This window comes from Bufo bufo, chromosome 6 (genome assembly GCF_905171765.1).
Source record: "Bufo bufo chromosome 6, aBufBuf1.1, whole genome shotgun sequence".
Lineage (NCBI taxonomy): Eukaryota > Metazoa > Chordata > Amphibia > Anura > Bufonidae > Bufo > Bufo bufo.
The window spans coordinates 265,705,529-265,721,839 of NC_053394.1; the positions used below are offsets into that span (position 1 = coordinate 265,705,529).

The following is a 16,311-nucleotide window of genomic DNA, read 5'->3' on the forward strand; positions in this document are numbered from 1 at the left end:
AATCTTTGGTTGATTTACTAGTATGTTTTGGGTCATTGTCATGTTGCATGGTCCAGTTCCGCTTCAGCTTTAATTTTCTAACTGATGGTCTCACATGTTCTTCAAGCACCTTCTGATACACAGTAGAATTCATCGTGGATTCTATGATGGTGAGCTGACCAGGTCCTGCTGCAGCAAAGCAGCCCCAAACCATGACACTTCCACCTCCATGCTTCACAGTTGGTATGAGGTTCTTTTCTTGGAATGCTGTGTTTGGTTTACGCCAAACATGTCCTCTGCTGTTGTGTCCAAATAATTCAATTTTGGACTCATCTGTCCAAAGAACATTATTCCAGAAGTCCTGGTCTTTGTCAACTTTATCTCTGGCAAATGTCAGTCTGGCCTCGATGTTTCTCTTGGAAAGCAAAGGTTTCCTCCTTGCACACCTCCCATGCAAGTTAAACTTGTACAGTCTCTTTCTGATTGTAGAGGCATGTACTTCTACATCAACAGTAGCCAGAGCCTGCTGTAGTTCTCGAGATGACACTTTAGGGTTTTTGGAGACCTCTTTTAGCATCTTGCGGTCTGCTCTTGGGGTGAACTTGCTGGGGCGACCAGTCCTGGGCATGTTGGCAGTTGTTTTGAAAGCCCTCCACTTGTAGACTATCTTCCGGACAGTGGAATGGCTGATTTCAAAATCTTTTGAGATCTTTTTAAATCCCTTCCCAGACTCATAGGCTGCTACAATCTTTTTTCTGAAGTCCTCTGACAGCTCTTTTGCTCTCACCATGGTGCTCACTCTCACTTCAACAGTCAGGAGCACACCAAACTAAATGTCTGAGGTTTAAATAGGGCAAGCCTCATTCAACATGCAGAGTAACGATCTACTAATTATGTGCACCTGGTGTGAGATCTGAGCCAATTTAAGAGGGAATACATGTGAGGGTGTCCTATCTTTTTCCTCAGTTAGTATAGGCATTTTTGTAGAATGACATTTACAGAAGATCTTGAAAAGACTTTTCTTCAGTTTTCTTTGTTTAGTTGGATTACTTTAATCTCTCTGTATTGTTGAAACGGAGATGAAATAACCATTTATTAAAAATGTTACAAAAAACCACATGCTTTCAAAGGGTGTCCTAATTTTTTCACATGACTGTATCTCTGGCAGTCCCATAGAGTCGAATAGAGTGGTAGACATGCATGTGTGCCTGACAGTTCATTCAAATGGGCGAACACAAGTTCACAAGATACTTATCCTCTGTAGATTGGGGATAAGAGGTCATGGGACATCCTGTAGGGCAGGGATCAGCATCCTCTGGCACTCCAGCTGTTGTGAAACTACAACTCCCAGTATGCTCCATTCACTTCTTTGGCAGTTCTTCGAACAGCCAAGCAAGTGTGCATGCTGGGAGTCGTTTCACTACAGCTGGAGTGCCGAAGGTTGCTGACCCCTGCTGTAGGGAGAGATTACCAAATAATCAGCTGTTCACAATATCTTTGGTATCCTTACCTCTGTTTGACCCATTAGCCTCCTGCTTCTGCACAGCACAGTATGTTGTTTTTTAGTTTGCTTCTGAGTATAGTACAATATTTTTTTCTACTCTCATATAAACTATTTTTTTTAGAGAAGAGTACTAGGTGCATCTTTTTTATTTTATTTCCAAATTCTGACATAAAGGAGTTGTCTCACTTCAGCAAATAGCATTTATCATGTAGACAAAGTTAATACAAGGCACTTACTAATGTACTGTGGTTTTTCCTACTGCCTCCTTTGCCGACTAGATTAATCTTTCCATCACATTATACACTGCTCATATCCAGGGGTTATGACCACTGTGCAATCCACCAATTGTGGCCGTGCTTGCACAATATAGGAAAAAGCGCCTCCTATAGTGTGCAAGCACGGCCACCACTGCTGGATTGCACGGTGGTCATAACCCCTGGATATGAGCAGTGTATAATGTGATGGAAAGATTAATCTAGTCAGCAAAGGAGGCAGTAGGGAAAACCACAATACATTAGTAAGTGCCTTGTATTAACTTTCTATATGCCATTTTCAAGTGAGACAACTCCTTTAACTGTCAAAATTCTGACTTTTTTAACTTCAAAATTAGATTATGTTTGTTTATACATGGCCACTGGGTTCTACTATAGTTTTCACTTATTTGGCAACCTTTTTTGTACATGTATTAGATTTAATTGGCAATTTAATAAAAAAAAGCATATTGCTAATCATAAAGTGGACTCATTATTAATAAAGCTATTATTATTTAAAGGAGTTTTCCAGGGAAATATATAAAGTACATTAAAAAAGGTCACAGAGGGTTGAAAATAAGCCATACTCATCCTCACTCATCCCCACTGATGCTGTACCGATGCTGGTCTAGTTCCTGCTGCTCTTTACTTACAACATAATGGAAACACCAGGAAAGGCCTGCTCGGGCAATTACTGGACACAGCACTGACCTGCCTCAGCCTGTTGTTTCCAGTGTGTCGAGCTTTACTGTTTTTTTTTTTTTTTATGTATTTCCTCGGAAAACCCATTTAAGACTACGCAGATTGCAATTCTAGCTTTCAAAACTGCTGAAATAACGGAAATCATTTTATAGATCGTGCAATTAGTTTCTAGGAGTCTCCAAAAGAAAATATGATTAAAGGTGGAGATTTTTGAAAGATATTTTTGGGGGAATAGCAGTCTGCGAGAGAGATATAAGGGGTTCTGTGCTATAGAAGATATTTTCTAAGGGGCAGAGGTCTCTGAGGGAGATATAAGGGGCTCTGTGCTCTACAGAACACTAGAGCGAAGATGGATCCAAGCATGCTGACCATCAACAATTTCCTATAAGTATTTCTAAGTTTAAATAATTTCTCAGTTTTTCACTGATGACCTATCCTCTGGATAGGTCATCAGATTCTGTGTGGTGGGGGTCCGATACCCAGGTCCCCTGCCGATCAGCTGTTTGAGAAGGCACCAGCACCACGGTCTTCTCCAGCTTTTCCTAGGTCATGTGATGTCACATTCATTGGTCACATGGCATAGGTGCATAGAGAAGGCCACAGTGCTACTGTGAGTGCTGCTGACTTCTCAAACAGCAGATTGGAGGGGATCCCAGGTGTCGGACCCCCACCATTCAGATACTCATGACTTATCCAGAGGATAGCTGATCAGTAAAAAACTGCTATAATTCCCCATTAAAGCCTATCATTTAAAGACAGATTGTCTCCTGTCCAATATCCTCCACCAAGTTGATTTCTTGTGAATGCCAATGACTAAAATTTTCATTTAGGTGTGAAGACATTGTACAACCTGACTTCTTCTTATGACATGTTTTTAGAAATCACAATCCACAAGATCAGTTCAGCATTATGGAAAATGCTTACTTACATGTCCATGTAAGTCAGTGTTTAGCAGCATCAGTGCACACGTTAGTGTATGAACACCATCTGAAATGGCAAAAAAGAAAGGAGAAGATTACCACATTGTTTTTCTGCTGTTTACATGTTAGTATTCATATCAACCGAGGCAGATAGACAATAAAATGTTGTTAATTGAATAGATTAGTGGAGAAAAATTAACAACTATTTGTTTCTGAAACTTTCAAAGAAGTGACTGGACAGAGGTGTGCCAGCCTCTCCGGGTGGGATTTCGTTTTTGGGACTACCGTTCTGGAGATAGATGTGGGTACCAGAGGTGGGACCTGCACCTATCAGACATTTATGGCATGTCCTGTGAATATGTCCTCAATGTCTACGATAACTGGTAAGAGCTGTGATGAGGACTAATGTCCCCCATCCAAATATGCTGAACTGTAACTGCAGAGATCTATTGCAGAAGTACAGCTGGGTTTTAGCAAATGCAGAACTGATAAAACCTCTGACCCTGTTGTCATTCGCCCATGTATATTAGAGGAATTGAGCTTGTTCATTGTTGTGTGCAGTGTTTTTTGTCCGGCTGAATCCCATTATAGTCAATCAATGCCAGATACTTTGAGCTGATCAGGCTGAGAATCAGGCTCCTGGATTCCAAATGCAAATGTGAATGGGCCTAAACTGCATGTAATGTTCTTATGTTTACAGGACCAGTTCTACTTCTTTATCTCCCCTACCTCCTGCACTTATCATTCATGCTTAATTCACTGCTAAAACCCATCTCAAAAGATGATGGACTATCAGCTCCCTGAGGGATCATCAATATCAAATCGAAAAAAGGCTGTCTGCACAATGTCTCATACTCAATAAGAACAGTGTAGTGTCAAAGCAGTGTCACTCATCAATTCAAGAAGAGAACTTCTTTTCACTCAGAGCAGGTATCCAAATGTTCACTCCTGTGTATGTAACCCTATAAAACGGTTCAATCCTGTTGCTCATAGTAGTCTATGGAAAGTGTAGGGTGAGGGAAAAGCAGTTGCAGAGTGAAAGAAAGGCAGACATACACACAGATGCTGCTGCCTCTACCTAGTTTTATATCTCACCCTAATGCTTGATTCAGAGCTACACTGCTCAGTACTGCTGTACAATGCTGCTGCTTCTGAAAGTGTGATACAGTTTTAGGACAGCAGGATCTGCTCCTCTCAACATTCTGTGTACTGTATGGGAGACCCTGAGCTAAGGGAAACTGACAATTAGAGACAGAGCCTATAGAGGGCAAAACTACTAAGGGTCCATTCACACGTCCGCAAAACACGGACACCGGCCATGTGATAAGAAATGCCTATTCTTGTCTGTGGCTGCGGACAAGAATAGGACATGCTCTATCTTCTTTGCGGGGCCGTGGAGCGGAAGTGCGGAAGCGGACAGTACACGGTGTGCTGTCCGCATCTTTTGCGGCCCCATTGAAATGAATGCAGAACGGATGTGGACTCATTCATGTGGACTCATTCATATGAAGTCAGATAATGGGCAGAAATAAAATTACACCTTACGTACACACACGTTAGCTTATTCTTTTAACATTGCTTACTCCAAACCAATGTGTACGATAAGGGTCTGATGAATGTTCGCATCTCTATTGTATTCTCCACTAATAAAAGAACAATGGCAGTGTTGCTGACTCCAGCACATACATAACTTGCAGAAATGTGATTTTCATTTTCTTTGCCTTATCTTTTCTGTTGACATAAGATATAATAAAACACAATTTGTAGTGCTGAATATGAGAAAATTGCTTCTGTTTATTGTAAGACTACAATGATAGGATATAAAAGAAATATTTTTGTGAATATGAAATGTCTGTACGATGTCCAACAGCAGTTTCTCAAGAATCTTAGCACAGATAAACTATATAAAAGAAAACAGCATAAAACACATGACCAAACCATATTTAAGAAATCCTAATGGTTGGTAAATTGCATATATGGATAAGGTTTGTGGATACTCTAAAGGGGTTGTCCAGGTTCTAAATATTGATGACATATTCTTACCAATGTAAAGCCCTACAATTCCCATGATTCATCTTTCATAGACGTTACCTCTATGTCCCTCTGTTTCAAGGGGTAAGGCATATTTCACATGTCAGTGATTTTCATCAGTGATTGTGAGCCAAAACCAGGTGCGGGTCAAAAACACAAAACAGGTGAAAATCTTTCCATTATACCTTATCTCTGTATAGGCTATGCTACTATGACTATGTGAAAGCAGCCTAGGATAGTGCCATAATTACTCCTCGTCTTCCCAACCAACACCGTGAAAAACTGCTATTATACTCACCCTGCACGACATGATCTGCTGCCCAGCATGTGAAACACTTCCCCTCCAGGGCCACGGAGGGAGGGGAAGAGGAGTCAGGTAAGAGGAGATAGCAAGCTAAGAAGACGACAGGATGGGTGGGGAAAAAAAAGGCAGGACAGCACGCCAGGTCTGGTTAGTTATGGGTGCACGTCTCCGGGGGGAGCGGTGAGTTCCCCCACAAGGATCAGAAGATCAGGAACACGGAAAAAGTCTGGTGAAGACAGCACATCCTCAAGTGAAGCTTTATTCCAGATGCTACGTTTCGACCCAAAGGGCCTTTTTCAAGCATGCATGCTTGAAAAGGGCCCTTTGGACCGAAACGTAGCATCTGCAATAAATCTTCACTTGAGGATGGGTGGGAAGTGACATTAGATAACCCCCTGTAGCTTGGTCACATGCACAAGAGACTGCCTTGCAGAGACATTTCAGCTACAGACAAACATTTGTAAGCAATAACTCACTGTAGTAACTGGCACACAAATTTTAAAGAACAGAAAACTATATTAGATCCAAATGTTGCAATACTGTTTTTCAGATAATGGAGTGCCTCTATTACATTTATTTTTTTCTAATATTGTAGGGACAGTGATAAGCAGTGTTCTTCTAATGAACTTTATTTAACGAATGAATATATTTCTAGGAGAAAAATGTCCCTTAGCAGCGCTCTCTAAAATGAGTGTTGCTCAGAAATATCTGTGTTCACAGCACAGAGCAGTAATGAACTGTGAAGACGCTGGGCGACAGCATACTGAACAAGGGGGGCACGCCTGCTTATAGCTCATATTGGATTGTTGTGTCTTAGGCCTCTTTCACATGTGCGTTAAGGATTCTCTCAGGATACGTTCAGTGAAACTTTCCCGATTTCACAAGTAAGTTCAGTCAGTTTTCTCTGCAATTGCGTTCAGTGTTTCAGTATTTCCCCCGCGGGTGCAATCAGTTTTAATGCATTTTTCACGTGTGAAAAAAAACCTGAAGAGTTACAAACAACATCTCTTGGCAACCACCAGTGAAAAATGGATTGCATCCAGATTACAACAAGATGCAGTGCATTTTTCACCGAAGCCACATTTCAGTGCAGAAAACTGTTTGCAGGTCCATACAAAACTTTTATCATATCACTGTATCCCCTGACAGTGGAGTGCTCACTGACAATCTCCATCATCTTCAACTCTATCTCTGACAATTTAACTACTCTTTCCAATAACTGAAATGTGCACATATTCCTCCTAATGTACCTTAATACTGCAGAGCAGTGCTCAGAATTTTATTTTATGGGCTACATTTTCTTGGTGATAAGTAGAGACAAATTAAACATCCTCACTGCTCTCCATGCCTTTCCCATACTCACCCTTTTTCTTACTTAATCAATTACTTGAGTTTTAAAGGGTTTGTACAAGATAATGAAAAATTTGAGCAATGGCACTAAATGCTGTCAAATAAAATTACATACTCACCGCTTTCTTTCTGGTCTACCAGTCTGGTCCTTCTCCCACTGTTTGTTTACAGACTGCAGCAGTGGCGTGCAGGTATACAGCTTGGGAGCACTGCAGCCAGTCATTGTCCACAGCAGTCTGGTGCCACACACCACTGAAGAGAGTGACTGACCGTAAACCTGCATGTCACTGCTGCTGTCTGTAAATAAACAGTGGAAGGACTGGACTGGAGAGCAGGCATGTAATCATTTTTTTTATTTTACAGCATTTAGGGGCTCGGACAACCCCTTTAGTTCACTTATTGGATCACAATAACAAAATGGGCAAGACAATATATTTTTTATAGGAATATGTGAAAACTCCATCTCTTAGAGTTTACTTCACCTTCATAACAGTTAAATTGAAAAAGTTGGTTTTGGCCATGTAACCGAACTGGGTCGAAAAATCTAAATTCCCTTTATAACTTACCAATAGGCATGAATAAATAAGTACAAAAATCATCTACCGTACATCAAAATCACACTTTTTCGGGTTGAAAATATATACATTATGTGATAGATGACGGTTTTACTTTCAGGACTTCCATTTATCAATTGAATAGGGGTCCCCTTCTCCCCAATTTGCACTCCAGAAAGAAACTGACTATGTATATATCTGCCTTTCTCCATTGCAGTTTCTGCAGGATTTACTAATCCTATAAAATATCAATGAAGATAGTAGCATGCATGCATGGTAAGTAGACCCTTATTCTAGATGATATATAGGGATTCTAGAGATGGCCACACAGTGCATTATTGGTAAACCATGCTATGTGCCGCTGCATGGAAAATACATGTGAGCAGTCACCAGACACAGAAACATGTGACCAGATGGTTGTGGAGGGGGAGGGGGAGGCATACAGAATAGCATCGCTGGCCACAGGTTGTGCACCCTCATCCACTGAAATATTGTTAACAATATAAAAAATATATTTAACAATATTAATATTAAATTCCAAGGGGTTGTCCCACGAAAAATATTCTACAGTTTTCAAACCAGCACCTGGATCTGAATACTTTCGTAATTGCATGTAATTACAAATTTAGCATAGCTACTGAGCTATTCAATAAAATGTATCTGTACAGCGCCACCTGCAGTTTTTATTTTTATTTCTTTGACCTGCTCACTTAGATGGCCGCACATGCTCCGTTTCTTCCTTCAACTGCCTCTTCAGCTGTGATAGGGAGAGCTGAGACACGCCCCCTTAGCTGCAGCAGAAAAGACACTCCCCTTGAGCTGTCAGCTTGAAGTGTAGCAGAGCAATGAACGGGGAGATCTCTGGTACCATGTGAAGTACAGGGCTGGTTTTAGCTTGGTTAGAAAGAGGACCTCATGTACTATATGATGTCTGATTTTTATTTTATACATTAGTCATGGGATAACCCCATTAATTGGAACAAACAACGCAGATTAGCAGATATTAGAAGGCAAGATTATTTGCTGCTTGAAGTGCTGACTGCAGAGAACAGTCCCTGCATATCTGAACATATTTCATGAAAGGCTGGAATAAATTAACACAGCAAATTATTATGATCTGTACAGCACTGCTTTGCTTTGAGCTACAAAGCAAGTTTGTAACCCCGAAATGCCCATATCATCTAGAAGCAGAATGTCATGTTCTAGCGAGGGTCATACGAACCCCTAGAACATCTCTCAGGCTAAACACAAAGGCAAGCAGATAGACAAGGCAAGGACAAAAAGGAATACTTTATTCACAGAGATGGCAGGAAACTGGACCAGCAGGTAAGGACTAGTGGCAGGTAATACCACTGGAGTGCACCAGTTTGACTTGGGGGTAAACCCAGAGGACGGAAACTCAGTAATCCCTGTTCTTCACAGAGCCCCTGATGGTGAGGATGAACTGGTCGCACCTCCAGGATGGTCCTGGTGCACTTGGCCACTTACCTGCAGAGATAGACGTTGGTGCAAGCACCAGAGGTCCAGACAGACACAGGACGGACAAGAACTCAGGCACACGAACAGGAACCCAAACAAACTCAGGACACTGTTCAGACAAGCCATAACGGAAACCAGAAACAAGACAGATGCCTGGACCTCATGCAGAACGGATGCATGGCAGTCACAGGCAGAGCGTCACAAACAGGCAGACAAGCAGATGCCTGGACCCCATGTGGAACAGATGCATCGCTTTCACAGGCAGAGCTGCTCAAACAGGCAGACAAGCAAATGCCTCGACCTCATCCAGAACGGATGCAGGGTGGTCACAGGCAGAGCTGCACAAACAGGCAGACAAGCAGATGCCTGGACCCGATGCGAAACGGATGCATGGCATTCACAGGCATAGCTACCCAAACAGGCAGAAAAGCCGATGCCTGGACCCCATGCAGAACGGACGCATGGCGGTCACAGGCAGAGCTGCACAAGCAGGCCACAGAACCTGACAAGGTGACATTGATGTCTCACTAAGTGACTACACAGACAGGACTGATGGAATAATCCAAGGTCAGGTGCATAGCTCCTGCACCCAGCAAAGCTGGAGACAGACTGACCCCCAACCCACAGGATAATATAGAGCAGGATAATGAGGTCATCTGACACCTAGCAGACAAACCCAGACCAGACCATTAACCCCACCAGAACCAAGACAACAGGGAGGGGTGTATGCATACACAAGGAGCACTTCACACACAGGCTGCCGCAACCACACATAGCCCATGGGAACCAGCCTCCATGGAATCCATCGTAGCCAGTACGCCAGAGCGACAAACTTGAGCAACACAACAACCCATGTCACAGTGAACCACACTGTGACACAGAAAAAAATTGCAGGTATCATCTATGCTATAAATAATTACAGACTAGACTTTTTTTTTTTATATATTTACAGTTTTTTTTTATGGATCTGTCATGTCTTGATGAAATACGTTGTAACACAAAATAGCTAACAACTGAAAACTGAAGACATTGTGAGTTACTTTAATTTTTCATGTGACTGCAATTCTATTCAGTAAGAAATAAAACATCTGTACTCCCAGTTTTTTTTTGTGTTACACATGTTGAAATAGAGATATCTTGATTCAAATCTTCCAACCTGCACCCAAATTGCCACCAAAAACGGGTTAATATATTGAGGCTTTTTACTAGTTAGATTAGAATAGTTTATGTAATTCCAGCGGTCCTTCCCCATCGTTGCCTTCTGCCCCTGGCAGGCCTAAACACCAGGATACTCCTATTGTGCCTGCTACACTGGTGGTCCATGCCCACTGTTGCCCTGCTGCTCCAGAAAGGCACAGCTGCTGGGAGGCCCAACAGTTGTATAGTTCTGCTTTGGTGGTCTGTGCTTGTCTGTGTCCTTCTACATGTTCCGGACAGGCATGGTTGCAGAAGCAGCAATGCAGAGGCTTCCTGCTTAATGTCAAGTCTATCTCCTCTGTGCCACAGCTTAGGGTGCATGGCCAGTTCTTAAAAATCCAGTGTGCACTCTAATCTTTTACAGCATATGGCTGATTTCCTGTGGGTATTTAAGGCACCTTACCTTGTGGGAAGGTTCCTGAGCAATAGGTTTGTCTATCTTGCAAGTTCTCCTGCAAAGGTTTACTATAGTTACTATAGTTACTAGAGTGAAAATAAAAGAGTCCAATTGCCCCCCGAAACAATGCCAGAACAGGTCAGAAGCACAGAGGTTAAGAAATGATAAGCTCAGAGTCCTGTCTACAAATGCTCGCAGTTTAGGTAAAAAAATCAATGAACTTGCGTCAATAATGGCATCTGAGAATGTAGATTTAGTGGCTGTTACGGAGACATGGTTTAATGAAAGAAATGACTGGGACATAACCATACCAGGGTACTCTTTATACAGAAGAGACAGAGAAGGCAAGAAAGGAGGAGGAGTGGCCCTGTATGTGAAAGATAGCATTAAATCTAACCTAATACAAGTTGGTGAGGCCAACATAGAGTCAGTTTGGGTTACGTTGCAGTTTGCTAACCATGCAGTAACTCGTGTAGGTGTGATATATAGACCACCTGGTCAAGTTAAAGAACTAGATGATCTACTAGTTGAAGAAATAGCTAAAATGACAATGAAAGGAGAAGTTATCATTATGGGAGATTTCAATCTTCCAGATATAAACTGGAAAACCAAAATAGCAAGTTCTACCAGGAGTACAGATATTCTAAATTCCCTACTGGGGTTATCTCTACAACAAGTGGTTGAGGAGCCAACCCGGAGGGAGGCCATTTTGGATTTGGTATTCACAAACGGGGATTCGGTATATGATGTCATTGTAGGCGAAACCTTGGGATCTAGTGATCACCAGTCAGTGTGGTTTAATATAAGAACTGTGAAAGAGTCCCACCACACAAAAACAAAAGTTTTAGATTTTAGAAAAACAGACTTTTCAAAAATGAAATTAGTCATAAATGAGTCCTTATCAGACTGGAACGGATTACATGGAGTCCAGGAGAAATGGGACTACTTAAAAGGTGCATTATTGAGGGCAACAGAAAATTGCATTAGACTTGTCAGTAAAAGCAAAAAAAGGAGGAGACCACTGTGGTACTCAGCAGAAGTGGCCCAAATCATTAAAAATAAAAAGCTAGCATTTTGTAATTATAAAAAAAAACAGAGCAATGAAGATAAGGAAATCTACAAGATTAGGCAGAGAGAGGCCAAGCAAGTTATAAGAACTTCTAAAGCGCAGGCAGAAGAAAAACTAGCTCAGTCTATGAAAAAAGGGGATAAGACATTCTTTAGATATATAAATGAAAAAAGGAAATTAAAACAAGGAATAACTAAATTAAAAACAAAGGACGGAAGGTATGTAGAAGAGAATAAAGGGCTAGCCGACTGCCTTAATGAATACTTCTGTTCAGTTTTTACAAAAGAAAAAGGAGAAGGACCTCCACTAGAAAGAATGACTAATAAATCGTTTGATGCATGTATCTTTACAGAGGAAGATGTTCTAAGTTTGCTGTCTAAGGTGAAGACAAATAAGTCACAGGGGCCTGATGAGATACACCCAAAATTATTAAAAGAGCTTAGTGGTGAGCTGGCAAAACCGCTAACAGATTTATTTAACCAATCATTAGTAACAGGAGTCGTCCCGGAAGATTGGAAATTGGCAAATGTCGTGCCCATTCACAAGAAAGGTAGTAGGGAGGAATCGAGCAACTATAGACCAGTGAGTCTGACATCAATAGTAGGCAAATTAATGGAAACCCTATTAAAGGATAGGATTGTGGAACATCTAAAATCCCATGGATTGCAAGATGAAAAACAACATGGGTTTACTTCAGGGAGATCATGTCAAACAAATCTTATAGATTTTTTTGACTGGGTGAATAAAATAATAGACGGTGGAGGTGCAGTAGACATCGCATATCTAGATTTTAGTAAGGCTTTTGACACTGTCCCACATAAAAGACTTATCAATAAACTGCAGTCATTGAGCATGGACTCCCATATTGTTGAGTGGATTAGGCAGTGGCTGAGTGACAGACAACAGAGGGTTGTAGTCAATGGAGAACATTCAAAACAAGGTCATGTTACCAGTGGGGTTCCACAGGGATCTGTACTGGGACCGATTTTGTTTAATATCTTCATAAGTGATATTGCAAAAGGCCTCGCTGGTAAGGTTTGTCTTTTTGCTGATGACACAAAGATATGTAACAGGGTTGATGTTCCTGGAGGGAAACGCCAAATGGAAAAGGATTTAGGAAAACTAGAAGAATGGTCAGAACTCTGGAAACTGAAATTTAATGTGGATAAGTGCAAGATAATGCACCTGGGGCGTAAAAACCCAAGGGCAGAATATAGAATATTTGACACAGTCCTGACCTCAGTATCTGAGGAAAGGGATTTAGGAGTAATTATTTCAGAAGACTTAAAGGTGGGAAGACAATGTAATAGAGCAGCACGAAATGCCAGCAGAATGCTTGGATGTATAGGGAGAGGTATAAGCAGTAGAAAGAGTGAAGTGCTTATGCCGCTGTACAGAACACTGGTGAGACCTCACTTGGAGTATTGTGCGCAGTACTGGAGGCCATATCTCCAGAAGGATATAGATACTCTAGAGAGAGTTCAGAGAAGAGCTACTAAACTAGTACATGGATTGCAGGATAAAACTTACCAGGAAAGGTTAAAGGACCTTAATATGTATAGCTTGGAAGAAAGAAGAGACAGAGGGGATATGATAGAAACTTTTAAATACATAAAGGGAATCAACTCGGTAAAGGAAGAGAGCATATTTAAAAGAAGAAAAACTACCACAAGAGGACACAGTTTTAAATTAGAGGGGCAAAGGTTTTAAAGTAATATAAGGAAGTTTTACTTTACTGAGAGAGTAGTGGATGCATGGAATAGCCTTCCTGCAGAAGTGGTAGCTGCAAATACAGTGAAGGGGTTTAAGCATGCATGGGATAGGCATAAGGCCATCCTTCATATAAGATAGGGCCGGGGGCTATCCATAGTATTCAGTATATTGGGCAGACTAGATGGGCCAAATGGTTCTTATCTGCCGACACATTCTATGTTTCTATGTTATTGTTTGCCCATGCCTGACCCCTTTCTGCCTTCCCCTGACCTTTGGACAGTTTTTTTGGATTAAACGTGCGCTGCCTACCCTGACCCCATTTCGTTCCTGATTTGATTTTTGCCTGATTTCTTGGTGCCACCCACCGGTGTCTCTTGACCCCCATAGGTCAGCTGTCACAGAGCAGAGACTACTCCAAGAGGTAGTGGCATGTTGGTTCCACTCAGCAAAGTCCAGATCCCTGTACACATGTGGAAAGGTGAAAAGCAGGCAACCTCTTAGACAACACCCTTCGGAATAGCCCCAAGTCAAATCTGTTCTGTGACACAGCGGATCCACATCCACTGAGGTCCTAGCTGAAAGAATTAACACACTGGCAAGCCATTTATTTTTTTGACATTATATTAAGATCTTAAAGTGGACCTGTCACCACAAAATGCAGCACAATCTGCAGGCAGTAGGTTATAGAGCAGGAGGAGCTGAGATGATTGATATGAAGTTTTGTGAGAAAAGATTCAGCAAAACTTGTAATTAAGATTTATATCTCTGCTTTTTCTAAGTTTTCTGAACCACTAGTGTACAGCTCTCAGTGACAGACAGCTACAGTCCTGATCAAAAGTTTAAGACCACTTGAAAAATGGCAAAAAATCATATTTAGCATGGCTGGATCTTAACAAGGTTCCAAGTAGAGCTTCAACATGCAACAAGAAGAAATGGGAGTGAGACAAAACATTTTTTGAGCATTCAATTTAATGAAAACAACGAATAAACTGAAACAGGCTGTTTTTCAGCTGATCAAAAGTTTAGGACCACATGCCTTTAAAAGGCCAAATCTGTGCAAAGATGTGGATTCATTGTCATTTTCTGTCAGGTAGTCACACGTTGTGATGGCAAAGGCAAAAAAACTCTCCCTTTTTGAACGTGGTCGGGTTGTTTAACTGCATAAGCAGGGTCTTTCACAGCGTGCCATCGCTGCTGAGGTGGGACACAGTAAGACAGTCATTTGGAATTTCTTAAATGATCCTGAGGGTTATGGAACCAAAAAGTCAAGTGGAAGACCCAAAAAAGGGTAAATTACTCTTACCGGTAATTGGATTTTCCAATAGCCTCCACAACGGCATTCACAGGAGGGTGTCCCCGCCTCCAGGACAGGAAACAACGAGGAAGCACAGGATTTAAGGAGCCTCCTCCCCTTACCTTACCAGTCAATAAAAGAGGACACAGAAGTGATGCAGAAAAAAATTATATATTATAGTAAACAAATTACATCATTCGTCTACATTCAAATTTTGGGAGGGAAACCAGTGCCGTTGTGGAGGCTATTGGAAAATCCAATTACCGGTAAGAGTAATTTACCCTTTTCCCCGGCGCCTCCACAACGGCATTCACAGGAGGACTAACAGAGTAATCAAATATCAGGGGGGGGGGCTATAGCAGATAGAACTTTACGACCAAAGGACAAGTCCTGATCCTTTACTACATCTAGCTTATAGTGCCTGAAAAAAGTCATAGGGTTGGCCCATGTGGCGGCCCTGCAGATTTGTTCCAGAGGGACTGCTTTCGTCTCTGCCCAGGATGAGGCCACTGCCCTTGTAGAATGAGCCCTCAATACCTCTGGTGGCTGACAGTTCTTGGTAACGTAGGCAGAGGATATTATGTTCCTAATCCATCTAGCTATGGTTGACTTGCTAGCCGCTTGCCCCTTATTAGGGCCCTGAAATTGCAGAAAGAGGCGGTCCGATTTTCTTAGCGGCTTAGTGGCTTGTAGGTAAGAAAGGACTGACCTCCTGACGTCCAGATTGTGAAGAGTCCCCTCCGAGTCAGTAGATGGAGACTGAAAAAACGAAGGTAGGGAGACTTCCTGTTCCCGATGAAATCTGGATACCACCTTTGGGAGAAAGGCAGGACAGTGCCTGAGGATTATACGATCATCCAGAATTGTAAGATAGGGAGGCTTGCATGAGAATGCTGGAATTTCCCCAACCCTTCTGGCAGAGGTTATGGCAACTAGAAAAACCGTCTTCATGGTGAGGAGCCTTAGAGGTATATTATCAATTGGCTCAAACGGAGGAGTAGTGAGAACAGACAGAACTAGGCCCAAGTCCCAGGGAGGAACCACCGGACGGGGGGAGAAGGAAGCTCTTACTGCCCCCTTTAAAAAACGTTTGACCAGAGGGGAATCTGACAGTTTTATGTCCAAGAAGGCACTGAGCGCAGAGATCTGTACTTTCAGAGTTGACGGGCGGAGGCCTTTTTCCAACCCAGCTTGCAGGAACTGGAGGACCTGAGGAACATCAGGAAAATCCACACTTCCTAAAAAGGACAAGAAGGCATTCCATGTTCTCAAGTAGATCCGGGAAGTTATGAGTTTCCTGCTTTTTAGCATCGTGGAAATAACCGCATCTGACAGACCTTTCTGTTTTAGCAGGAGGCATTCAGATTCCAGGCCGTCAAACTGAGTTGTTTTACACTAGGATGATCTATTGGTCCCTGGTGGAGTAGGTCTGGGTTTGACGGCAGTGTCCAATAAACTCCGGCTGATAGTTTGAGCAGGAGTGGAAACCAAGCCCTTCTTGGCCAGAAGGGGGCCACCATAATTACATGGACCCTCTCTTCCTGAGTTTTTACCAGGACTCTTGAAA

General features: G+C 42.1%; 1 protein-coding gene across 1 annotated transcript in view; it reads right to left on the minus strand.

Moving 5' to 3' along the window:
* Positions 1-16,311, minus strand: part of PSD (pleckstrin and Sec7 domain containing) — a 322,847-nt gene that overhangs the window by 211,272 nt on the left and 95,264 nt on the right. Inside the window, exon 8 of the mRNA XM_040438419.1 lies at positions 3,365-3,423. Coding sequence (XP_040294353.1) covers positions 3,365-3,423 — 59 coding nt within the window. The remainder of the gene's footprint in view (positions 1-3,364; positions 3,424-16,311) is intronic.